The sequence below is a fragment of the Rhipicephalus sanguineus genome, chromosome 3 (assembly GCF_013339695.2).
Source record: "Rhipicephalus sanguineus isolate Rsan-2018 chromosome 3, BIME_Rsan_1.4, whole genome shotgun sequence".
NCBI lineage: Eukaryota > Metazoa > Arthropoda > Arachnida > Ixodida > Ixodidae > Rhipicephalus > Rhipicephalus sanguineus.
The window spans coordinates 199,140,569-199,166,377 of NC_051178.1; the positions used below are offsets into that span (position 1 = coordinate 199,140,569).

The 25,809-nt window shown below is 48.3% G+C and overlaps 2 protein-coding genes across 3 annotated transcripts; one reads left to right on the forward strand and one right to left on the reverse strand.

The window, feature by feature from the left end:
- Positions 1–407: 407 nt before the first annotated feature.
- Positions 408–6,679, forward strand: LOC119388056 (vesicle transport protein USE1). The gene is made up of 6 exons (XM_037655669.2): positions 408–528; positions 1,250–1,302; positions 1,372–1,450; positions 1,577–1,736; positions 2,031–2,212; positions 6,490–6,679. Exons 1-6 carry the CDS (start codon positions 427–429, stop codon positions 6,667–6,669), a joined length of 756 nt encoding a protein of 251 aa, XP_037511597.2. The 5' UTR covers positions 408–426; the 3' UTR covers positions 6,670–6,679.
- A 36-nt stretch (positions 6,680–6,715) lies between these two features.
- On the reverse strand, positions 6,716–25,807 carry LOC119388051 (activating signal cointegrator 1). Of its 2 annotated transcripts, none has more exons than XM_049413813.1 (11): positions 25,565–25,807; positions 25,316–25,422; positions 24,907–25,212; positions 14,676–14,824; positions 13,803–13,947; positions 13,133–13,312; positions 12,496–12,692; positions 11,815–11,936; positions 11,198–11,298; positions 8,057–8,153; positions 6,716–6,830 (listed from the first exon to the last, which is right to left on the reverse strand). In XM_049413813.1, exons 1-11 carry the CDS (start codon positions 25,575–25,577, stop codon positions 6,760–6,762), a joined length of 1,488 nt encoding a protein of 495 aa, XP_049269770.1. In that variant the 5' UTR covers positions 25,578–25,807; the 3' UTR covers positions 6,716–6,759. The 2 variants fall into 2 exon arrangements, with proteins under 2 accessions (XP_049269770.1, XP_037511593.1); XM_037655665.2 differs by having other exon boundaries at positions 25,559–25,807.
- Between the last annotated feature and the right edge of the window lie 2 nt (positions 25,808–25,809).

Consider the following 25,809-nt stretch of genomic DNA (forward strand, 5'->3'; position numbering starts at 1 on the left):
AGTAACCATAGGTACAATTAAGTTGTAACGATTTCATGTAAGCTTTAATTTGGCCGTTTAAAATGCTGCGTCAGATGAGTCTACGAACTATGATATCTGCTTTTGTTGCGGAGTGGTGTATCGTACGAGTTCATAGGCTTTAACCTCGCTGATTTTTTTTCTTATTTTTGTAAATATTTCGCGTATTATATCAAAAACTACGCTTGCTTAAACGTAAGAAATTTTATTCGTATTTATTGGGACAACAAACGCATAATCATTCGGTTAATGCTGCTTCCGATGCGCTTTTGGCGGCTGTCGCTCTCTTCACCGTGAAATGAAAGTGAAACCATTACAAGCTTGCCATCATCATCGTCAACTTAAGCATGATACATGATACTGATGATACGTCACGTCGTGACGTCGTCGCTGTCGTCGGCTTCCAGCATGGCGCCCGTGTCACGGCTGGAAATAAACTTCTGTAGATTGTTGGAGCGGTGCGAAGTTCTTGCTGATGAGCGAAATCCCACAGACTGGCGATTCAAGAAGGTAAAGGGATTGGGCATATGAATAAGTTATGAGCATGCTCTCTAAGTGGCGGCGTACAGACTGTCCGGTTGCGTTGACATGGTCGGGCTGGAGAGCAACAGTTTGTTTCGTTCGTGCAGTCGCAGTAATTTGATTCCAGGTGTATCTTGTTATTCAACATCGTTTGCTGCAGTATATCAGCGTCGCAAATTTCGAGAGGTTAAATGTTCTCAGCTAACTTACGACGCTTCGCGTGCCTTTGTTTTCCTGGACAGGTTGGTAAGCAAATGCCCAGTTTCACGAAATACTTGCATGTAATCAAGCAGCAGCTTTGTCTGATGCACGTGTTGGTTGGTTGGTTCCTGAAGGAATGGCTCAACCCACCACAGGGGATCGGCCACGAAACGTGCGGGTGTTCGTGCATGAAATACATATATGTAAATGTACCGGTTTCGTTCTCTTTTGCGTAAAATTCTTACTTTATCTTATGCACGGCATTTTTATCAAATGGCATACTGTTTTCCTTGTTGCCTGTGCGACGTAGTCAGCAGTGTACGATGACATTTTCGAATGATGAACTCGACGGTTGCACGGCAATTCTCAAGTGAGTTAATACTCGAGGGCTTGACGCTCGGTTATAGCGAACTAACGTATGACTTAATTTCTTTTATAGTCGCCATCGACAATTACAAATCTTGTTGACCTCGAGAAAATTCACTGTGGCAACATGTTTGTTTTTCAGTATGTTCAAAGCCTTGAAGACATGTTACTAGATCTGAGGAACATAAACACATGGTAAGTGTCTCTGCTCCTCAGTTACATTTCTTTCTTCTCAACCTTGACAGGAGGGGGTTTATTTTGCAGTCAGCCAAGCAAGGATACATTGGTGCACTACACGAGCAAAGTGGACTTTCTGAAGCGCCTTATTGCTGTGGACACACAGGCAAGTATTGCAGGTTGTTTTGCGTGATTTGATTGTGAGCATTTTGTAAGACAGAGTAGCTTTGGTGGATACCGTGTGTGAGTATAATTTCCTGACAGGGTCATTTCTTTTTGCCGAATGCTGCAGCCACACAACAGTCCAGAAAAGGCTCTCGCCCATGAGCAACTCGCCTTAAAGCCTGTCCCTGATGACAAGGCCAAGGAAATCCTGCTTAAACGACAGACCAAGGCCATACGTGATGTCCGTGAGGAGCTGCTGGAATCCCGATCTTCTGTCAAGACAAATGGTGAGAACTTGATGGAAGGAGAGGCGATTGGCTGCAGCTAGTCTGTGTGCTTGTTTATATATATATATATATATATATATATATATATATATATATATATATATATATATATATATATATATATATATATATATATATATATTGCTGAAAAAATGTTGGTGAGGAATTATGTACGAGTACCTAACATTTTCGTTTGATGCACCTAACATTTTGCGTTCTGTTGCTTGTATTACAGTCCTTCACTGTACTCATTACATGGCTCTCTCTCTCTCTCTCTTTTCTTTGAACTGTTAGCAAATGACAGCAAGGGATTGCGGCAACGAGTTCCTGGTCAGGGTGGTGGTGAAGACTTCGACGCTGTTCTGCGCTACCACAACTCCATGCAGGAGAAAATTGCCGAGGAGATGGTGTCCTTGGCACAGAACCTGAAGCAGAATGCAGTGCTTGCTGGACACATTGTGAAGAAGGATACAGAGGTAATGATTTTCATTTTGCAGTGCTTGTGGTCAACACAGTTGTACGCTTAATGCATGCTAGAGCAGCCACAAAATATTCTGTTAAAGGGGTACTGACCCCTTTTTTCGAATGCGAGTTTACTCTGCCATACATATCTCCTGTATGCAGAGACAGCTCTGAGCAAGTGTGAAGCTCAGCAAGTGCTAATAAGATATTTTAATTTGATATTAAAGGCAATTTTTCCATGGCGCACCTACTGACATCGGCACTAGCTTGACGTCAGGCTACAGTACAAATTCCGGTGACTTCACGCAGCAGTCTGGCTTGTTGTGATGACGTTAGGTACCGAAACTTCCAAGATGGCCGCTTGTACGTCATCAAAACTTCCAAAATGGCCGCTTGTGCGTGGAAACGTCACTATATATTGTGCGAGCACGTGACGAGAAGCTCATACCGTGTTGTGACGTCAGGGTACAGTAGGAACCGAAACTAGCTTTTAAAAACATACTGTAATTACTTTTTCAGGGCGCACTCGCGCTTATCACTACTTTTTCTAGGCTCTTGAGGGCTTGGCCTTTCATTTGACGCAAAAAAACGACAACTGAAAATATTCGTGTCAGTACCCCTTTAAGAGTGTTCGGACATACCACTGAGTAAGATACATACGACAGGTACAGGCAGTAAACATCAATCTGGGCACAGGTTGCTCTGTGTACCAGAAGCACTCAAGTGCTGGAAGTATTGTAGAGTTTTAGAAAACTTCGCTGACAGGAGTCTATAGGAGATGATAATTGAGTCACTCATCTGCAGTTAGTAGAGTGTTTAAAACATGCCATCTTTACTGGTAACGTGGATAGCTGTTGATAGTTCGTGCGACTTTTCAGCATGGTATCCCATGCCTGCAATTACGCTACTACTAAGATGCTGTGGTGGATGGAGATCGCATCAATTTTGGCCACATGCTGACCCACTCTGGTGGCTTAGTAGCCATGGCATTGCACAGAGCATGCAGGTTTGACTCCCGGCCCGGTGGTTGCATTTTGAAGAGGGCGAAATGCAAGAATGCCCGTACTCTTAAAGGGGCCCTGCAACACTTTTCCAAGTAACCATCGAATGGCTTCATTAAATGAGTTTATTGCCTCACAATTCGACCACCGCAAACATTTTTAGGATCGGTCAAGTACAAGCAGAGTTACAGAGATTTGTCACATGCTGCAATTGCTTTCTCTCTTCTCTCATCCCGACGAGCACGCTGGAAGCTAAGCAGGGAGGGATGGCTCAGGGGGAAAGAAGATAAGTCACGCATGCATCATGACCTTGAGCACTTTTATTTTTCTTTGAACGCACGGCTTTCAGTGTGATAGGTAACTATGCAGCTCACGATGCTCAAATCAGCCAATGGCCTGAAATTTAGGTATATGGCATCATTTGTACAAAGAGGAGGGAACGATTTCTAGCATACATTGAGAATGAATTGTAAATTCTAGGCTGCATGCTGCGCTATAACGTTTGGCTCGCGTGTTCTCAGGAGCCTTGACTACCGATCGGCAGTTTTCTGACCATGCTGATAAAGGTACCATGCGCTAATTAATTTGAAATCCTTCACTATGGCATGCCTCACAGTCACATTGTGGTTTGGCATAATACTACTAAACCCCAGGATTTAATTTAAACCATCTGTGGTTCTGTAAAATGCATCTTGATTACAGTATACAGGCCTTCTGTCTCATCAGGATACAGCTGTCAGTGCTGAGAGTTGAAGATGCTACCTTGTGACTGGCAGTGGGTAATAATAATAATAATGTGCAGACAGGTTCTCAAACCTGGGCCAGAACTGAATTTAAAGGGCCAATAAACAGGCTCAGGACTTTTTTTTTACACCTCCCAAACGGGCTCGCTAATTCGTGCAGAAGGCCATGACGATCACATGATGCTCCATTTCAGAAAACAATTCCCATGCCCCTCTCCTGTGCCCGACCAGTCCCTTTTGCCCACGCAGCGATGTAATCCTGACCAAGGGCAACATTGCGTAGTACTGACTTTGTCTATCGGTCCTTTGCACTACGAAATGGCGCCTTGGTCCTGCAGTGATACAGTTTTGGTCATGCAGTCAGCATTTTCAAATTCAAGAGCAGAGTCTACTGGGACAAGCGGTATCGCCAGAACGAAAACCTCCGAGATTAAGAGACGTCTTGCGAGTTTACCAATAGGAGAATGGTGCATGCGCCGTGGTATATTTATCTTGCCAGTGTTTCACACTCCTCGCACCACGCTGCTGACATGAGCATCATGTGGAAGAAGCCCTGCTTGGTCGTTGGCTGCGCACCCATGATGTAATCGCTGACGCTGTGTTACATTGCCAAAGTGGGCATAGTCACGACAAAGGGCTACGCCAACCCTCTCCACTGCTGAGAAGGGTGGGAAGGCCGAGTGAGAAACTGAAACCAGCCGAAGCGGGTTGTTCTGTACCCTGCAGCTTTCTTATTTACAGCATATGTTCGGAAAATTCTCGCGGCAGCACGTACATATCATACAAGTGTGCAGCTATCTCTCCATCACAAATTTTGGACAGTGAGGTTGTTTACTGGCCCTTTAAGAGTAGGCGCACCAAATGTATTGAGAGTATGGAGGAATTTTTTTGTTTTGTGCCTGAATAGGCTTGGCCGTCTCTTTAATTTGCTACTTGAAAAAGGGGTACCAGCGAAAACACTGAAAACACGTACACAAGAAGAAGGCGTTACACACGGACGAACGCTGGACTTTCAACTGTGCTTTATTGGAAATTGCATTGCCGCACAAGGCTTCTCACACATGCGCATTACCATCACTTCTCACGACAGGTGACACTTCAACTTATTATTTACGCTAAGTAGGCACGCTCTTTCGACGTCACTGACAAGGACGTATCGCTGACGCAATTATCTTTATGATTCACAATGTGAAATGCTTCTAAAATCTCCCGCGAATATCTTGTCTTTCCCCTGCCCAAAATGGTCGTGCGATCGAACATCGGCTTACTGGATTTGCATTTCATGCAACTGCGGCAATGAACAGCCAGATTGCTTCCCAAGTCCCCGCTCAAGGATGTATTATGTTCTTGCAGCCGCTTATTTATACACCTTCCCGTTTGCCCAATATAAACTTTGCCACATGCTAGTGGAACGCAGTAAATAACACCAGTCTTGCACTCAACAAAGGGTTTCATGTGCTTGACTTGACAGGCCTCTTTCCTTTTCCCATCGATGCCTATTCTCGCACACAAGCCTGCCAATTTGCATGGTGCGGAAAAAAACCACGCTGACTCCTTGCTTTCCAGCCACTTTCTTTATGTTGTGAGAAACCTTATGTATGTAAGGTATCACTTCAAAATCCTTCATTTTCCCGGTAGGCTTCCTAACTTTAAGCCCCTTCACTTTTTTCAACCCAACTTCCGCAACAGACCTAATGACCGAGAAAGGGAAACCCGCAGCCATCAACCTCTCGACCTGCTCCTTCAGGCTACAGGCCATGCGATGGGAGCAGCTCTTTTGCACCGCGTCCATGAGGCGTCCGAGCGCTACGCTCCTCTTGACCAACTTCGACTGGTTGGATTCATATGGCATTAGTGCTTTTTTTGTTCGGGGCGAAAAGATCCAGCAAACATGGTCATTGTCATGAAACATTAGTTGTAAGTCAAGAAACCTTATGGCTTTGTACGGCAATGCAATTTCCAATAAAGCACAGTTGAAAGTCCAGCGTTCGTCCGTGTGTAACGCCTTCTTCTTGTGTACGTGTTTTCAGTGTTTTCGCTGGTACCCCTTTTTCAAGTTCATAATGCACCAACTGGCCCAACAGCTAGCGCTAATGCACTTTAATTTGCTAGGTACCAACTCATACAGAAACATAGAGGCACTGTGCTTGCTTGTGCCATTGTGAAAACATTTCAAGTTAAACAAAATTGCTTGGATGTGCGTGAACCATAAGAGAACTGAATAATGCTTAATTAAGCTTGAGGATTGATTAGCAGATGCACCAAACAGTGAACACATGTTAGCTAGAAGTAGAAATAGACGTTGGAAGTTAAAATGTGGGAAAATTTGGTATATTTTTATGCTTTATCGATGCTTCCCATCAGATATTTCTGCCATGTGGAAAATTAAGATACTTAACACCAAAACTGTTGTCCAAGAAAAGGGGCCTTGTAACTTTTAGAAAACAAAGGTAGCTGGCCACCAAAATATTCTGTTGTGTACAAGTAATTTTTCAGATTCGACTTTTACAATGTTGATGTAAACTATAAACATTGCTTATCTTTCAGGCTGTTCAGAAGAGCGTGCAATCTGCAGAACAAAACTACGATCGACTACAGAATGAGCAGCGACGACTTGAGGAGCACCTACGTCGTTCGTGTAACTGCTGGATCTGGCTTATGCTTGCGGTCGTGTTTTTTGTCTTCCTCAATATGGTTGTCTTCATGCGCGTTTTTCCAAAGCGATGAAGGTTCACACAAGTTTTTAGTATTCCCCTGTACAATAATAAAGAGTTTATTTTCCACAGTTGAAAAAAAAAAAAAAAAAAAAAAAACTGGTCAGCTTGCCAAGATTTGAGGACAGAGCAGTGTTTTCTTTGCTGCATGGTGTAGCCTTGAGTCCATTTTGACTGTAACAAATAATATTTTAAGAAGTGGCATAAAACACAGGATACAAATTATGCCATAAAGTTTGGCATTGTCATTGACTATATTCATGGCTTAGACAGGAAAGGGGCACTAAATTATAGAGAGCGCCATAGGCTAGGATTAGTTTTGTACCAAATCAGTAAAATGCAGCTATAGAATAGTAGATCTTAAGAATGCACTAAATGCATGTGAACCTAGGCACTTCAAGAAGTTGAAAATTGAACGCCAACTATGAATAAAAACAAAGGCGTTTCGGTTCCCCCACAGGAACCCTGCTCTTAATCTAGACATCACTACTTGTAAACTTCAGAACCATAGATTCAATTCAAGTCTCTTCATTTACAGACTACGAAAGCTGCTTTTTTTGCCTTATTATTAAAGGGGCACTGACACAAAAATATTGGTCTGGTGTTTTTTTGCTGCAAAATAGTATTGCTGGAGGCCTAGTAGTCATAACATGACACATTGCTAGCAGCAGTGCACGAGAGATAATTAGTATTTAGTCTATTACAAACTAGTCTTAAGTTTCGGTTTGGTAGAGCTCCAAGAGTGACAAGCCACCGAGTATAATTAATGCCACCTAGCATGTGCAATGTGGTAAACAAACTCAACCACATGACCACACAGAACTGTGAGACACTTTCGCGCAGCATGCATCGTCTGCTCGCATTCTTTTGCCTGGAGCATGTTCTGCGTCATCACCGTTTCAGTCATTGTCTGGTGGCAACGATTTTACTGAGGCCTACCACGTCACTGCGGGCATGGACTCGAGAGCAGCCGCCAAATAGTATTCTGCTGGCGCAAGCGCAGCCAAAGGGGTATGGAGACTATGACATCATTCCTAGCTGTGCCAGCTTGCAGCTTGGCTGCAGTGGTCGACATCGCGGAATTTGGGTGTCTTGTTCGGGAAACCTAAGGCAATGTCAATGTCACGAGATATGGCATGTAGCGCTGGACTGCACACTCAAGCTTTAATAATCATATAAATTACCTTCCAAGCTACATTCACTGTTGATATATGGTATATAATATATGCGTGTTCTTGGAAATCAATTCAATGTGCCATCTTAGCAGCAAAATTTTTTGTCGGTGCCCCGTTAACTGTCTGTAACAACAGTGATTTGAAGCAACCGTTCAAGGCACACACAGATAGAATAAAAAAGTTATTTTCGTAAATATTTTGACAATTCACGGCTCGTACACTTACAGATTTTGTGTTGCCCTTTCATTGGAAACTTTGTTTTCAGCTCTTGGGGTTCCTCACAAATGAAAACAAAAGGAGAGAAGCATTCCCCAAATGGATACTGCAATAGGCAAAAAGAAACAGCAAGATTAGAGTGTATAACCGGGCGTGTTGGTTTAACTTGTTCCAAGGCGAAAGGCGCTAAAAGACAACAGACAAAGGGATATACACACTTACAGCATGCCGTGTGTGCGTATCTCTCTGTCTTCCTCACGCCTTTCACCTGAGAACAAACAGCGAGGCTGCTTAGAAACAGCAGTAGGCTAGTTTTGTAATGTAAAACGTTTTATTACAGCCCAACTTATAACGAACACTGGTGTTTAACAACAAAGGTGGTGCAGCTTCAAAACCTGCATGGACAAGCAAATTGATCAGAGCAAAAACAGTATTCTTCACAACACTATTGAAGTAACACTTTGCATAGGGGAGCTCTTCCGCAAGCTCTGCATGGCTTTTGATGCCTGCCTGTCTGTCACCATGCCGAGTACGGCATACTCGAGCAAGTGCTCCTGTGACTTCATCCACCACTGTTGTAGCGAAGAATTACAAAATGAGTAGCCATACAATTGGTATGTTCTTCTGGCAAACTATAACCACTGACAGGCCCAGAATGTGGGAACAAGTGGCTTTCAGAAGGAACGTGTATACAGTAGAACCCCGCTGTTACGTTCCTCACTGCTGCGTTTTCCCGGCTGTTACGTCGTTTTCCGCCGGTCCCGGCATAGCTCCCATAGGATACAATGTATTGGGAACCCCGCTGTTACGTCGTAACTGTCGGACCGTTCCCGTATGATACGTCACGAAGTGCGCTCGGAGCCGACCGAGTGACTACCAAAGAGAGCCGCCATGGTGCATTTTCACGCAGCTTGGCCTCGTTTGACCGTAATATTAGCCGCATGAGAGGCGCAAGCAACAAAATCTTTCAATCGATGCAAACAAAAGCATGGCCTTCGAGATTCAAATTGCAAAGATGGCGTCTATGACGTAACTGCCCGCGAAAGCAAGGCCTTCGAGATTGGCATTTACTATTGACAAAAGCATAGCCTTTGAGATTTGTATTGTACAAACATGGCGTGTATGACGTAATTGCTTGCGAAAGCAAGGCCTTCGAGATTGGCATTCACTTCTGCCATCGCGTCGGCGTAGACTCATCATCATCGTTATTTGTCGGAGAGCGGGAGGAGTTCGAGCTGGTTGGAGCTCGCAGGGTCGTGCGTGCGGTTCGCGGTCGGACTCGCCGCGCCGGTCGTGATTGCGTGTGCTTAGTTCTTTCATGCCTACAGCTGTTGGTGTTAAAAAAATCACATACGTTGATTACATTTCTGTGGATGAGGCCGTCCTAAGCTCCGCGTTTCTATCCATCGACTAGATCGCGGCTGAGCGCGCCAATTTTCGTGCTGCTCGTAAGAATTGAAATAAAATTCTGTACCACTAAATATTTTGCCGTTTTTCCTGTTTTTCGGCTCTTACTTTTCCCGTCTCTTACGTTTATTTCCTACGGTCCCTTCAAAAACAAATCCCCATCTCTTTTCTTATCCTTTCTAGCAATCTCTGCCTTTTACATCTCAACAGCAGCACACACCCACACATAAGTTTGTGCACGAAGTCAGTGAAATCTTTTCAACGCCTTCTCAAACAACCTGTTTGTGCTTTGAGCAGTCTTTTTCATTCCCACACTCTGAGAACTCAGCTGTTCATTTGTGGAGCGCATGACAGTGACATGCTCGTTGTTGCCGAAAAGCTGGGTTCCTCCTGTTCATGCCAGTGGCATTTGTAAGGTTAATAATGTAGCCACTCGTGTATGGTCTATGCTTCTTTTTTTTTTTTTTTTTTTGACAAGGTGTGTGCCTAAAGGCAGGCTTAAAGGGGCCCTCACCAGGTCTGAACATTTTGAGGCAATGCATACATTGGGCGTTCACGATCACGCCTGCCAAACTTTGCAACGCTGTGCGTCGCAGAAATAGGTAAATAGGAAAGACTAAAATTTGCTGTGTGGCCTGGTGAGGGGCGCTTTAAGGGTCTAAGTGAAGCCTCGAATTGCACTTGGGCTGCTATGCAGGATAAGACAACCACTGAAGGCTGACTGTAAACAACTCAATTCAGCCATCCTTGTTGCTTGCATTGCTGTCACAGATTCACAAGCTTGTCCTATAGGCAAACTTGTGAGACCATGAGCGCCAAATGTTTGCATGCTCCATAAGCTAACGCACATAATTTTAATCCACTTCAAACTTCCACCAAATTGCGCTTTTGCCATGTTACCACTTCGAAAAGGGGCACTCTGATTGCATTCAGGTGGCTCATTCTGATCGCCCACTCTGGATAAGAGTGCCAAGAGGTGAAGCTTTGTCGGAGCTGCCGGAAAATTTGGTGACGTTCTTGTCATGTGACCCCATGCTTTCTCATGGTTGCACTGTCAAGGGGGGGCTCTCGCTCCGTTCATGGGGACAACAATCGGCAGCAATTCTGGCTGCATTATAGGAAGTTCCCCTCAGCTCTCACTGCCTTCCCTCTAGCAGCTACGAAATGCAGCTGGCTGTTCATTTTGTGCATGATACCCCATGTGGATCCATAGCATCTCTAGAATTGACCACCCAGACTTGAAGGACTGCAGTGGCCATCCAAAGATGCTACAAGGAATAGACTGACAGTGCTGCCCGCCTTACAGCTTTAAACGCTCTTCTATTTCAGAACATTAATGGCAATCGCTAGGACCTGAATTCAAGCATGAGTTGCAAAGAGCGCCAAAGGAGGAGTGCAATAAAACAGCATGAAAATATTTGCCCTGCTGAACACGAGGGCCAACACACAATGATATTACCAGCAAACTGTGTATAAAATTGCCTAAAGCAGCAGGCACGAGAAGAAAGAAGGATCAGCTCATACACAGACTCTCTTTGCCTACACCTCAGCAGCATGCTTTGCTGCTCCATGTCATACTGTACCAATACCCTTTTTTTGTTGAAATAACTGTAGCTTATCACATGTGCTGTTACATGCCCGTATTATATTGTTCTTTGCAGAAATGCAATAACATGCAGGAAAAATTGCAGGTTGCTACAGAGCTAGAGATCACTGAAACTCCCACAAGACAAAAAGAGGCACCTGTTCACGATAAATGTCCTGAGGCAGGCAGTCAACAAGATTGACACATCCCAAGAGGCAGCTCGTTGGGTACTCATCCGGAAATTTCACAACTTCCGTCTCTACCATAGAGAGGGAGAGAAAAAAAAATGCCATTGTGAGTAAAAGATTGTGGCATTCAAGTAGACAACTTTTCCTAAAATGCCATCATGCTATGTTCGAAACAGGGACTAAAAACTATCATATTGTTAAAAAAAAATGTTTTGAAGCTAATCTAACCTAGCTGTATTGCTTCATGCAGTACTCTGTCAGATACTGTGGGAATTTTAATTGCTCGAGTGTGCAGTCGAATTCACAAATTAAGAGAACAGCCATCTTGTTTAATGCACAATGCCAGTAATCCTAGCCCCCTACAATGCCTCATTATTAGCTGCTCTATTGCGACTTATCTAGAGCATTTCCAAGTGTTTTGTACAAAGGTGATCAAACAAGGGCAACCTCAGTCAGAAATGCATTGCTTTAAAAATGAGCTTGGTCTTCGACATTGCCTTCCTTGAACACTGTTGAGCACTTAAAGCACCCATGATACCAGTTCATTTGAACTTGGTGTTACATAAAAGGCAATGAAGGACAAGTACCGTTGACAATCTTGCGATAGATGCCAACCACTTCACTAATGTCCTCCTGCGAGGGCTGTCTGCTGGCTGCATGGATCCACAGACGGCCCCTGTATGTTGTGAACCAAGCACGCCCTTCGTGCCTGCAAACACAAAGATGGAAAATACAGCGGACTTGAGCATTCATTCAAATTCACAATGACAACTGATTTACATTAGAGTTATCCAAAGGTAAACAAGAAGTTGCCCGCAGCAATATAAAACCACGGTACACACACCATGGTACTATCGTGAGCAATGTGAGCGGGGACATGGAAGCACTCTGCAAATTGCCTCAAACCCCAATTTGATCAGTACTCTGAAGGTGCAGCTAAAGATAAAGTGGAAAAGGCAATGCGTTTCCGCGAAAATGTTGTCACTCTCACCATGCATCTGCTTGTACGACATGCGAAATGTATGACACATATAGTGCCTGTTGTAGCACTCATGCGCAGCAAAGAGCAGTAGTACTGTCTTTTTTAATCCCATATTGCAGAAACTCGACTTTGTTTGCCATAGGCCCTGATCTACCATGGAAAGCAACCAGCTCTTGCAGTAATAAAACTAATTCGAGCTCATACACGAAGAACTAAAAAAATAATAATTTTAGTATAGCTACACGTACACATGGTAAAATCACTGAACTGAAGAATGGCACCATACTTTTTGATTCCAGAAACTAGCAGACCGGCAAATGGTTGTTGCACAGAGAGCGCAAAGCCATCATCGGACATTTCCATGAGAGCTCGATCCTGAATGCGGGAGCTGAGGACTTGTCCACTGCTTGAGGTGGACACCAGGCTATTGTCGCCCATGGGACGGTTACGTTTTGGTGCTCGGAGGGCCCCAGTTGGCATATACTGCATGACAAAGCAGGTCATCATGAGTTTAAGAGTTACAAAACTCTACTAGACACAATGTAATGAAGACCAGGAAAGCACAGCGGGGCATTATTTGTAGTCTTCAACTAAAGTCTAGTAATTATGACATAAAGGAAAATGAATTGAAGTGGATGAAAAAAACAAATTGCCGTGGCTAGGGGCCGAGCTTATGCTTTCCTTGGCTTCTATAGACTGTGTATAACAAAGAAATGGGCTCTTCAATCCATTCCCATTTTTTTAGTTGAAAACTGTACTAGAACATCCTACCCTTTCACTCTTGCAGAACACTAGCAGGATGCTAATGAACAGGATAAAAATAGGGAAGAAAGGAAAGCATGACTGCTTAAGACAGCGCTATGGGTCTGAAACGTTTCAGTGTTGCGACTCTTGAGTGCCTTCAATCTTTCAAGTGCACTTACCTCAGGGGGTGGCATGTCCAAGGCTGGATCCATAAAATGTGTGGATTCCACTTCTCTACACACACGGTCGTTGATATTCGTTTCAGCCATAGGTGCTACTAGTGACTGCAACAAGCTCTGGATGCTGGCATGCTGTGGGTCCTCCTTCACCACTTGGCGGCCAGCGAAATCTAGTGTCACCTGCCACAAATGAAATTCATGTGGCTTTTAACAGAGCAACAACAGAGGGGGCTTCGAACCTTGAAGCTTCACAGTGGGCTATGAGACACACACTCCTCCCCCGATAAATTTGTCAGGCAAGTTAATTCATAAAGGGCGCAAACGAATGACACACTATTATGGCATATTCTCAGCAAGGCATTGTTTGGGGGTCATAAAGAAAGAGCTTGGGCTACAAGAGATGCTGTAGTGAAGGGCTCTGGATTAATTTAAACCACATAGGGTACAAGAGTGGTTTTGCTTTTTTCCCCACATCAAAATTTGGCTGACAAAGAAAGGAATCGAACTAAAGCAGGACTTCATAGCCACTAGACCACTGTGATAATACGGAGTGATGATGCAGCAGGAATTTACTGACAACATCGCATCTTATACAATGTAAGATAGACAAATGCAAGCAAATGCATCTCATATTATGTAGCCACTACTCTGGATTGTTTGGTTAACCAACCTTCTGCTGTCTTCGCGAAGCATGCTGCTCTGCACGCAACTCTTGTTCCTTTTTACGAATCATTTCTCGTTGTTCAAGCGTCAGCCACTTGTTGTCAGAGGAGTAATAGTCGGCATTGTCATCTATGACCCGGGTACGGCGTTCCCTGCAATAATAGCCGCCACGTAAGTGTGAGAATAAGCAAATGCACCAAAAAGGTCATTTTTGGACGAATAAAGAACAAATGCCTGAACATAAGTTTTTCTGTACAACTGAATGACACTGGGACATGTGCTACCATGATGAAATTAAATCGAAACAGCAGTGTGTGAGGCTTTCGTACACGCTGTATGAATGATATCCACAAGAAACTGCTACTCATGAGCAGCGAAGTTAAAACATTTTCACCGATTTGCATCTTGCTTTCATCTTCTCGACTGTCAATAAAATACAGAGCATGATAATGTTACTGTTTTAAACAGGCATTGTAGCTTGTTTATATTCAAAATTACAGAACTGTCACTGCATTTACTTCAAATGGTTGAATGTTTCCCTCACAGCAAATTTCACTTGAAAAGTGTGCACTTGCATAAAGTTTTCCTTTTTCTTCCTGTTTCATGTCGTAAGTGTACTGTGCATTCTCAAGTGTAAGTCCACATTTATGTTTGTTGCGTTTTCACAACAGGAAGATCGTGCAAAAGGATGGCAAGCATTTTGTGACTTGTGCCTACACATAATTTAAAGAAATTTAATGCCGACCTCAAGCACAAAACACTCGGGGTGCTGCATTTTGGTAGCAGCAAAATGTTGGGCATGAAACAGGCAACACTTTGGTATTGTATGTGCACATGACATACAGTTCACATCAATCCCATAAGAAGTGCAATGACTCACGAGGTACGATCATACTCAAGAAGCCGATTCTTATGCTCAATGGCCTTGGCAAGACCCTCATCGATGGTCTGGTTCATGAGCTTGTTTCGAAGCTGGTGGCTCTTCTTTGAATCATGAGACAGGATCTCCTTTTCTTCATTAGTGCACACCTGCCAAAGGAAGGCGTGAAATTAAGAAAATGCAGAGACCATTTGCAAGCACCCCATGCACCTTGCTGCACAGCTGTATGGTGCTTTGTGAAAGACTGGCAAGGGCTGTACATGGCCTCTTACAGAGGCTGCAGCTTAAGCGCCTCAGGGCCATAGAATCTTCCAGAAAAACGCATTCCCCTTCCACATTTCTCAACACTGGACCAAAGAAGCCTCACTTTGCCTAATGAATGAATGAATAAAACACTTATTGACAGCATGGCTTATCTGCCTTGTCTAATAAAACCTTCAATAAATCTGCAATGATGCTTCTGATCAAGGTTCTGTGGCTTATTCACACCGCAGTGACTCACTTGGTTGAAAAGTGCAGTTTTGGGTTAGTCACTCGCTGCTTGATTTTTCTCCAAGCTTGTGATTGAGTTGCCAAGCTCGTGCAACAACCAGATGTGCATGACCAGATGGACGTCTGAATATTTTACGAGATCATGGCGATGCGAGCAGACGTGAGCATGGCACTAATTCTGAGATAATGTTACATGTAGCTTGTTTAATAACTATTCACAATGCACAGCGCAGGGTGGACAAGATGGCGACAGTCCAGCAACAACCAGCAAGCGACGTCGTCTTCCTCTTTCATACAGCCACGCTGTCTGGTATCATAACCCCCTGGCGGTAGAAGCACCGTCTCGGTGCTTAATCTACACAGATACGGTCGAAGGAGGGTAATAAGGCTTGAGACGAGACACGTGAACGATGTCGCTCGTAGCTGACGATGACGTCGTTGGATCGGCTGGGATGATCTCATACGTGACGTCAGTCACCTGGCGAACGACACGGTATGGTCCAGTGTACCGTGACAGCAGTTTCTCAGAAAGCCCCACACGCCGAGTGGGTGACCAGAGAAGCACAAGAGAACCCGGGGAAAAGTGCACGTCTCTATGACGACAATCATAGAGCTGTCTTTGGTGCTCCTGCGAAGCTTCTAGGCGGTTATGGGCGAGTTGGCGCGCGTGGTCGGCGCGGGCGATGGCTTCGGCGGCATATTCGGTGGCGGAGGGCAGCAAAGTGTCCAAGGGTAGCGCGGGTTCTCGTCCGTATAGGAGATAGAATGGCGAGTAGCCGGCAGTGTCGTGACGCGAAGAATTATAGGCGAACGTCACATATGGCAAATGAATGTCCCAGTCCTGGTGATCAGCCGCGACGTATTTCGCGAGCATGTCAGTTATGGTCCTGTTGAGGCGCTCCGTGAGACCGTTCGTCTGTGGATGGTACGAAGTTGTAAACTTGTGCTTCGTATTGCAAGACCGTAGGATTTCTTCAACGACAGCTGAGAGGAAGGTGCGGCCACGGTCAGTGAGAAGTTGGCGTGGGGCTCCGTGCACTAAAATTATGTCGTACAACAGAAAGTCCGCAACGTTGGTAGCGCAACTCGTTGGAAGTGCTCGTGCGATAGCGTACCGCGTCGCGTAGTCTGTGGCGACAGCAATCCATTTATTTCCGGAGCTAGAGAGTGGGAAAGGGCCATGCAGGTCGAGACCGACTCGAAAAAAAGGTTCAGCGGGAACCTCGATCGGCTGAAGGCAGCCAGCTGGAAGGGCAGACGGCTTCTTGCGGCGCTGGCAGGGCTCACAAGCGGCGACATAGCGTCGAACAGAACGGGCAAGTCCAGGCCAAAAAAACCGACGACGTACACGGTCGTATGTGCGGGAAACGACCAAGTGGCCCGCCAAGGGAGCATCATGAAGTTGGTGAAGGACAGTCGAACGCAGATGTGCCGGTATAACGGGAAGTAAGTCGGAGCCGAGTGGATCGAGGTTGCGGCGGTATAGGATCCCGTCTTTGACGAGATACATTCGTAGAAGCGCGTCACGAGGTGCTGACTCAAGTTGGTCAATGATGGCCAGGCCACCCCGAGCGATCCCTGTGTCTGCCCCACATCCTTACGCCGAAGTCGTCGCCAGACCACAGGCCTACCAGGCGAGTGTGCCGGCTGCGTACGCCGACGTCATTCCTAGGCCACGACTGCAGCCCACCATGCAGTCCTATCAGCCGCCGCCCCGTCCACCGCGTCTTGGGCCATGGATGGGACCCACCCCGGCGAACCGATGGCGCACTTCCGACAACCGCCCCATCTGCTTTGCGTGCGGTTGCGCCGGTCACGTCGCCCGCTATTGCAATCGCGTGCAGTCGCCTCCAGTCGCCTCAACCATGCCAAGCCAGTCGAGCCGCCCGTATTACGATTCACCGCAGCCTATGTCACCGCCGTCTCGCCCAGCGCCCTCTACCCGCCGTTCACCGTCACCACGACGCCGCTCACTGTCCCCGATGCGGCCACGTCTGGTCCCACGCGACCAGGAAAACTAGTCGTCGCAGTCCACGAGGCAAGGGCTGCGACGCGATCGAACTGCGAAAGCCCTCAGCGAAGCCCATCGAACGTGATAGACGTGTTTGTAGACGGTGTTCGTGCATCTGCCCTTATCGACACTGGAGCCGCTGTATCCGTTATGGACGCAAAGCTTAGCCGAATACTGCGCAAAGTGACGACGCCACTTTCCGGGCTCTCCCTCCGTACAGCCAGCGCCCAACGTATTCACCCTACAGCGGTGTGCACAGCCCGCGTCATGATTAAGGACGCTATGTACGCCATCGAACTGATCATAATTCCTGCCTGCTCTCACGACGTCATCCTCGGATGGGATTTTCTCTCACGCCACGACGCCATCATTCATTGCGCACCAGCCGAAATAGAGCTGTCACCATTCTGTAATTTGACGCCGGAAGACAGTCCATCGGCTGCGAGCAAGGTACTCGTTAAAGACGACATCAAATTGCCTGCAAACTCGTCCACGGCGGTGTCCGTCTACTGCGCCAGTCTATCCGACACCGTTGCACTCCTCTCGCCATATGACCGTATTTGCACGAGGAAAGGCTTGCTGGTGCCTTTCGCGACCGTTCAAATCACTCAGGGAAGCACCTCTATTTTTGTAATCAACCCCTCCCCGTACAGTGTTACGTTGGTGCGAGGGGAATGTCTCGGCAGCGTGGAACCCCTCGAAGACGCACAAGTTATGGACGAACCCGATGACACGCACGGCCGCAGTTCCAGTACGCTCAGTGCTGTTTCGATGTCTGGTTCATCACCCGCTGACGTGTTTGGTTCCACCATAGCTGACAACCTTACGCAGGTCCAGCGTTCCCAACTTCTGGACCTGTTGGAAGAATTTCGCTCTTCTTTCGATGTCGCTCAAACGTCACTCGGTCGCACGTCGGCCGTTACGCACGGCATCGATACTGGCGCCCACCTGCCACTGCGGCAACGTCCATATCGCGTATCTCCCACAGAACGCCGTGTAATCACCGAGCAAGTCGACGACATGCTTCGACGCGATGTTATTCGACCCTCCAACAGCCCCTGGGCGTCTCCTGTCGTTCTTGTTGCGAAGAAGGACGGTTCTGTGCGTTTCTGTGTCGACTACAGACGACTCAACAAGATCACTCGTAAGGACGTGTATCCACTGCCGCGAATAGACGATGCGATTGACAGCCTGCAAGGCGCCGAATTCTTTTCATCCCTCGATTTGCGCTCAGGCTACTGGCAAGTACCTATGGCTGACGACGCTCGACCGAAGACCGCCTTTGTCACGCCCGACGGCCTGTACGAATTCAACGTCATGCCGTTTGGGCTGTGTAATGCGCCCGCCACCTTTGAGCGCATGATGGATACCGTTCTGCGCAACCTGAAATGGCACACGTGCTTGTGCTACCTCGACGACGTCGTCGTTTTTGCTCCGGACTTTTCCACCCATCTTCAACGCCTACGGCATGTTTTGACGCGTTTGAGCGACGCCGGTCTGCAACTGAATCTAAAGAAGTGCCGATTTGCAGCACGGCAGCTGACAATCCTCGGCTACGTCGTGTCCAAGGACGGAATTCTCCCCGATCCAGGCAAACTTCGCGCCGTGACCGAGTTCCCGAAACCTACGTCCGTCAAAGAATTGCGCAGTTTCGTAGGACTGTGTTCCTACTTTCGGCGCTTCATTCGAAATTTCGCGACTATCATATCGCCTCTGACGAAGCTCCTCGGAAGTAACGGGTCCCTCCATTCATGGTCGTCCGAGTGCGACGACGCTTTCGAAAAGCTCCGCCGTTTGTTGACGTCGCCTCCCATACTACGCCACTACGACCCTACGGCTCCTACAGAGGTACACACAGACGCTAGCGGTGTTGGCCTTGGCGCTGTCCTTGCGCAGCGCAAACCAGGGTTCCCTGAATATGTCGTGGCATATGCAAGTCGTACGCTTACTAAAGCCGAGACAAATTACACCGTCACCGAAAAGGAATGCCTGGCCATCATCTGGGCCCTTACGAAATTCCGACCTTATTTGTATGGTCGCCCATTCGATGTGATCACCGACCATCATGCACTATGCTGGTTGTCGTCACTGAAGGATCCCTCAGGTCGCCTCGCCCGCTGGGCACTTCGCCTGCAGGACTACGATATCCGCGTGCTGTACCGCAATGGACGCCAGCATGCTGACGCCGACGCACTCTCGCGCTCCCCCTTGCCTGACGACAATACCCATAGCTCAGTGTCTCACAATGCCGTTTCTTCTATCGACATTCAGACCATCGCTACTGAACAGCGCAAGGATCACTGGATCGCCTCATTGATAGACTTGCTGACTGATCCATCGGCAACACCATCCACTCGCGCGTTGCGTCGTCAAGCCCACAATTTCGCCGTTCGCGACGACCTCCTCCACCGACGCAATTACGGCGACGGCCGCCAGTGGCTACTCGTAATACCCCGCAGTCTGCGTTCCGACATATGCGAATCGTTCCACTCTGATCCGCAGTGCGCACACTCTGGGGTATCGAAAACCTACCACCGCATTCGCCAACGGTACTTTTGGCGAGGGATGTACCGCTACGTACAGAAGTTCGTTCGCTCCTGCATTGATTGTCAGCGCCGCAAAACATCAACGCACCTGTCGCCGGCAGTTCTGCAACCTCTGCCTTGCCCTGACCGGCCGTTCGGGCGCGTTGGCATAGACTTGTATGGACCACTTCCTCTAACGTCGGCTGGTAACCGCTGGGCCATCGTCGCTGTTGACCACCTTACGCGATACGCCGAAACTGCCGCCCTCCCAGCGGCTACAGCGCGCGATGTTGCTTCCTTCCTGCTTCACCGATTCATGCTGCGTCACGGTCCACCCCAGGAGCTGCTCAGCGATCGAGGTCGTGTCTTCTTGTCGGAAGTCGTCGAAGCCATCCTGAAAGAGTGCAACGTTGTTCACCGGAAAACTACTGCTTACCACCCGCAGACGAATGGCCTCACCGAACGCTTTAACCGCACGCTCGGCGACATGCTCTCGATGTACGTCGCCGCCGATCACACCAATTGGGATGCCATTCTGCCTTTCGTCACCTACGCCTATAATACCGCCCCTCAGAGCACTACTGGTTTCTCCCCCTTTTTCTTATTGTACGGCAGACACCCGTCGCACACAATCGACACAATCCTTCCATACAAGCCGGATCCGTCTGAGTGTGCGCCTATTTCTGCCACAGCCAGACTTGCTGAGGAGTGTCGGGAGCTTGCCAAGACGTTTACTACGCATGACCAAGAGCGGCAAAAGAGCATTCGCGGTGACACCACCACTTCTTCGCCCACGTTCAGCCCTGGAGCACTCGTATGGCTCTCAGTCCCTACCACTGCACCTGGCCTCTCTTCCAAACTGCTGCCCAAGTACGACGGCCCCTACCGTGTCGTCGAACGCACATCCCCGGTCAACTACCTGATCGAGCCCATTGAACCATCTTCGGACATGCGCCGTCGAGGGTGCGACATTGTCAACGTCGAGCGCCTGAAGCCCTATCATGACCCGCTCATAGTGACAAGCAGTTAGGTCGCCAGGCGGCTCCCTTTTTCGTACCCGGGGTAATTGTAGCGAAGCGTTGTTAGTCTGTAATGGGTCGCCCTCTCGAGCGCTTTCTAGTGGGTCGTCCCCTTCGGCTCCGCTCCTCACGCTCAGAGTCCGCGCTCTGTCTTGACTGTCGCCGTTGTGCTTCGTCGACTAGTGCTGTCAATAAACGCCTTTATAGCTCGTAAAGATGCATCCCGGCGTTGCTCTTCGCCAATTTTGAGCAGCTGCGACACAGAAAAAACGTCTGCGATGGTGTCAGTATCGTCTGCTTCCTCCACAGGGTAGCGGGATAAACAATCCGCATCCTGATGCAATCGCCCTGTTTTATACGTCACAGAGAACGTGTATTCTTGCAGGCGTAGCGCCCAGCGAGCAAGTCGTCCTGTGGGATCCTTGAGTGAGGCTAGCCAGCAGAGCGCGTGATGATCGGTGACGACACGGAATGGGCGCCCGTATAAGTATGGACGAAACTTTGCGACTGCCCACACAAGAGCGAGGCACTCGTGCTCTGTGATTGAATAGTTGCGCTCTGCGGAAGATAGCAGTCGGCTGGCATAGGCTATAACACAGTCGTATCCACGTTGGTGTTGCAGTAACATTGCTCCTATGCCGTGCCCACTGGCGTCAGTGCGGACCTTGGTTGAAGCTGATGGGTCAAAGTGGGCCAAGACTGGCGGAGTGGTAAGCAGGGTCGTAAGTTGAGAAAAGGATGAGGCTTGATCAGGGCCCCAGTAAAAAGGGGCGTCTTTCTTCAAGAGGTCGGTGAGGGGGCGTGCAATGGTCGCAAAGTCCTTAACAAAGCGTCGGAAATAGGAGCACAGCCCCACAAAACTTCGAACATCCTTTGGGGACCTCGGAACAGGAAAGTTGGTAACGGCGCGAATTTTCTCAGGATCTGGGCGCACGCCTGTGGCATCGACGAGGTGGCCAAGCACGGTGATTTGACGACGAGCAAAGTGGCATTTGGAGGAGTTCAATTGAAGTCCGGCTCTACGGAAAACGTCAAGAATTGCCTCTAAACGATCGAGATGCAAGTCGAATGTGGGTGAAAAAACAATAACGTCGTCGAGATAACACAAGCGGGTGGACCATTTGAACCCTTGGAGCAATGAGTCCATCATTCTTTCGAAGGTGGCCGGCGCATTACAGAGACCGAAGGGCATCACCTTGAACTGATAAAGACCGTCAGGAGTGACGAATGCGGTCTTCTCGCGGTCCATCTCATCGACGGCTATCTGCCAGTAGCCAGACCGAAGGTCGATAGTTGAAAAATAAGTAGCACCATATAGGCAGTCTAGGGTGTCGTCGATGCGGGGCAAAGGATAAACATCTTTTTTTGTAATCTTGTTGAGGTGCCGATAATCGACACAAAAGCGCCATGTGCCATCCTTCTTTTTGACAAGGACGACGGGAGAAGCCCAGGGGCTGCACGAGGGCTCGATAATGTCTTTCGTGAGCATCTTCTGGACTTCCTGCTGTATTACTGTACGCTCCGACGCGGAAACACGATAGGGACGCCTGTGAATTGGATTGGCATCGCCAGTGTTGATGCGATGCGTAACGATGGTCGTTTGGCTTAAGGATGTACTGGCAAAATCAAAAATGTCGCGATAGCGCTCCAGAACGTGGTAGAGAGCTTCAGCTTGATCAGACGTGAGGTCCGATGAAACCATCCGTTTAATGTCGACGCCCGAGGAAGGTGATGAAGTTGAACCACGGGCTGAGCTGCAGCAATCATCCACTCTGAAGGGCTCGACATGGTGGTCCTGAAGAGCGGTAATTTGGGCCAGAGAGATACCCTGGGGGAGAACCTGTGCCGTCAGTGCGAAATTGACAAGGGGAAGGCAAGTGCGGTTTCCCGTAATTGTGAGAATCGTGTGTGGAACAGCGACACCACGCGTAAGCATCACGGCAGGAAGCGGTGCAACCATGTAATCGCCGTCAGGTACAGGTGGGGTGGAGGATAAGTCGACGTGTGTAACGGAGTTAGGCGGGAGGCGTATGAAATCGGTGCAGCTGAGACGACTTTGAGGTGGGTCGGTCGGATCGGAAAGGAGAGGCAAATCAAGGTGAAGAGAGCCGGCTGAACAGTCTATGAGGGCAGAGTGAGTGGCTAGAAAATCCATACCGAGAATGAGTTCATGAGGGCAATGTTCGATAACGGCAAAGAGAACGACAGTGCTTCTACAATAGTGACCCGGGCAGAGCACATGCCAATAATAGCGGCAGTTCCCCCGTCGGCGACTCGTACGGCTCGGTTTAGGGCGGGCGTGACAACTTTCTTAAGTCGGCGGCCAAGAGCAGCACTCATAATGGACACATGCGCCCCAGTATCTATTAACGCGCTCACAGGAACATTGTCCACGGTAACGTCCAAAAGATTCCGGTTTGTTGCTAACGTTAAACGAGGATTTCTTGCGGAGGTCGTCGATGCAGCTCCACCTCCAGAAGCTGCACTGCCTAGTTTTCCGGTCGGAGGCGCTGCGAATAGGTCGGAGAGGCAGCACGGCGAGATTGACGGCGAGCAGGGGATGGTGAGCGGTCGTAGCGAGGTCTGGTCAGAGGTGCGGCAGGAGCAGAGAATGTGGTCGGCATAGAAGAAGCAAGCGCTGAGGACGACTGGTTGACAGAACTGGCCTGGTTTGGAGACCCATGGTGTGCCGGTGGAGCCCAGTGGTTGCTGCAATAGCGAGCGATATGACCAACGCGTCGGCAGTTAAAACAGATGGGCTTGTCGTCAAAGGTACGCCATTCGGACGGGTTGCGTTGTCGAGAATAGGTGGAAGCAAGTCGAGGAGCGGACGGCCGACGATAAAAAGGCTCAGCAGAGTACACAGGTGGAGCAGGATTTAGGCCGAAGTTCGATAATTCTTGACGGACGACGGCTTGGATCAAGGAAACCGTTGTCGGGGAAGGGTCAGGCGTTGAGAATGGAGTGACCACCGGTTGCGCTGCCTCAACTTCTCGACGAATGATGCGGGTGAGGTTGTCACATTGAGGGGCCTGGCGGAAGGCGTCATCACAAGAGGAAGTAGGCGCTGTGTTCGGAAGTCGCGTGATGCTTTGAGGTACGCGGCGGGCTTTAGCCTGTTCTAGACGGCGGCACTCTTTAAGGATCGTGTCGATGCTCGCGATGTTGTTAAAAACCAGCAGATGGAAGGCGTCGTCGGCAATACCTTTCAGGACGTGATTAACTTTCTCGTCTTCCGACATGCGCTGGTCGGCCTTGCTACAAAGAGCCAGGACGTCAAGAATATAGGAAACGTAGGACTCAGTTGAAGTCTGGGCACGCGTGGCGAGAGCCTTCTTTGCAGCGAGCTGACGGCCAGATGAATCGCCGAAAAGATCGCGGATCTTCTCTTTGAAGAGATCCCAGCTCGTTATTTCTTCTTCGTGGGTTTCAAACCATGTCCGCGGAGTGCCGTCGAGGTAGAAAAGAACGTTAGCGAGCATGAGTGTGCGATCCCAGCGGTGCGTAGCACTGACGCGCTCGTACCGGTTCAGCCAGGCGTCAACGTCGGTAGTACCATCTCCGGAGAAAGTGCCTGGATCCCGGGGAGGCGAGAATGTGACGTAGGTTGTGGCTGGGGCTGAAGGGGTCGGCGGTGATGAAGCTCCGGGAGGCGAAGTCGGTGAGGGGTCGCCGGTGTTGCGACCGCTGCGCGTTTCCATGGAGGTACGGGAATCGTCCACCTCCACCAATAATGTTACAGGTAGCTTGTTTAATAACTATTCACAATGCACAGCGCAGGGTGGACAAGATGGCGACAGTCCAGCAACAACCAGCAAGCGACGTCGTCTTCCTCTTTCATACAGCCACGCTGTCTGGTATCAATATTTCAATGTAGCGATTGGTAGGTCACACTAGCTGGTGCTCACACTGGCTAGCATGACATCAGTCATGCAATCTCTACCAATCGCCACAGTGTGAATAAGCCTTTGATTACAATGCTTGGCTTTTCTTTCTTTCTTTTTTTTAGATATGAGGAATCGTGATTGAAATGGTCAGCACGCCTTGTTGTATGTATACATACGCATATATACGTGTGTTTCACGTTTGTATGTTTGTCAGGTACATTATAATCCTGGAGAAAGAGCCCCTAGCGGCTATCACTAGTCAAACTGTGGCCATCACGTAACGGGTGGGTGGCTTACCAAATTGCCGCAGGTGAAGCATGGGCCCGACCCCTCCTGTCGGCAGACGATGCGGCCGCAGCGGAGGCAGTTGTTGATGAGCGCGTGCCGGTGGGCCTGACACTCGCACGGATGGCGGCCTGGAAGCAACACGACGTCGCGCGCCCGTCCTTCCTGGCTGTACAAGTTGACGAAACGCTGCTTGCGTCGCGTCGCGTTCTGCGTCATGGCAATGTTCGAACGCTCCTCTTCGGGACCGCCCTGTTGTTCCGGTCCCTGGTTGCTGCTCATGCTTGACTCCAAACGCTCCAGAGTTTCTTGCGCTGGCTGCAATGCGGACAACAAGCCTCGATAAATGAAGCAATGTATACAATTATACCTATAGGTACACGTCCAATAAGCTCGTATGCTTTTAAAACAACGCGCTGACCTCTTGCTTCGAACTTGAGCCCTTCTTTTTTGAAGACTTTGATTTTTGTGGCTGGACATAATCCTGCAGTTCTGCTTTCTTGTACACTTTCATGGGAGCGTCACCATCTGCGAAAGAAATGAATGCGTGAACGGAATGCGCTGTAACGAAATCATCAGAAGCTCTCCTAAAAGTTTTGAAAACGATGCAGAAACCACATAAGTGTCGGTGGTTATCAAGCGGGTTACATGACACGCTGCTTACCTTGACTAGCGCGACTCATGGTGTGGCAGTTCGTCGTCTTCGATGGTTTCGATGTTCACACGCGGCTGCAAATAACCGCCTGCAGATCTCGTTTCACTGCCACTAAAGCAGAGCTACACGGCTTGAAATGTACGCGAATATTTACAGACGCTTACCTAAAGCACATGAAAGACAGAATAAAGTGAATAAACATTTCTTTTCAACAACAGCCGCAAACCACTTGCAAATGGTAGCAGACATCTTCCTTAGGT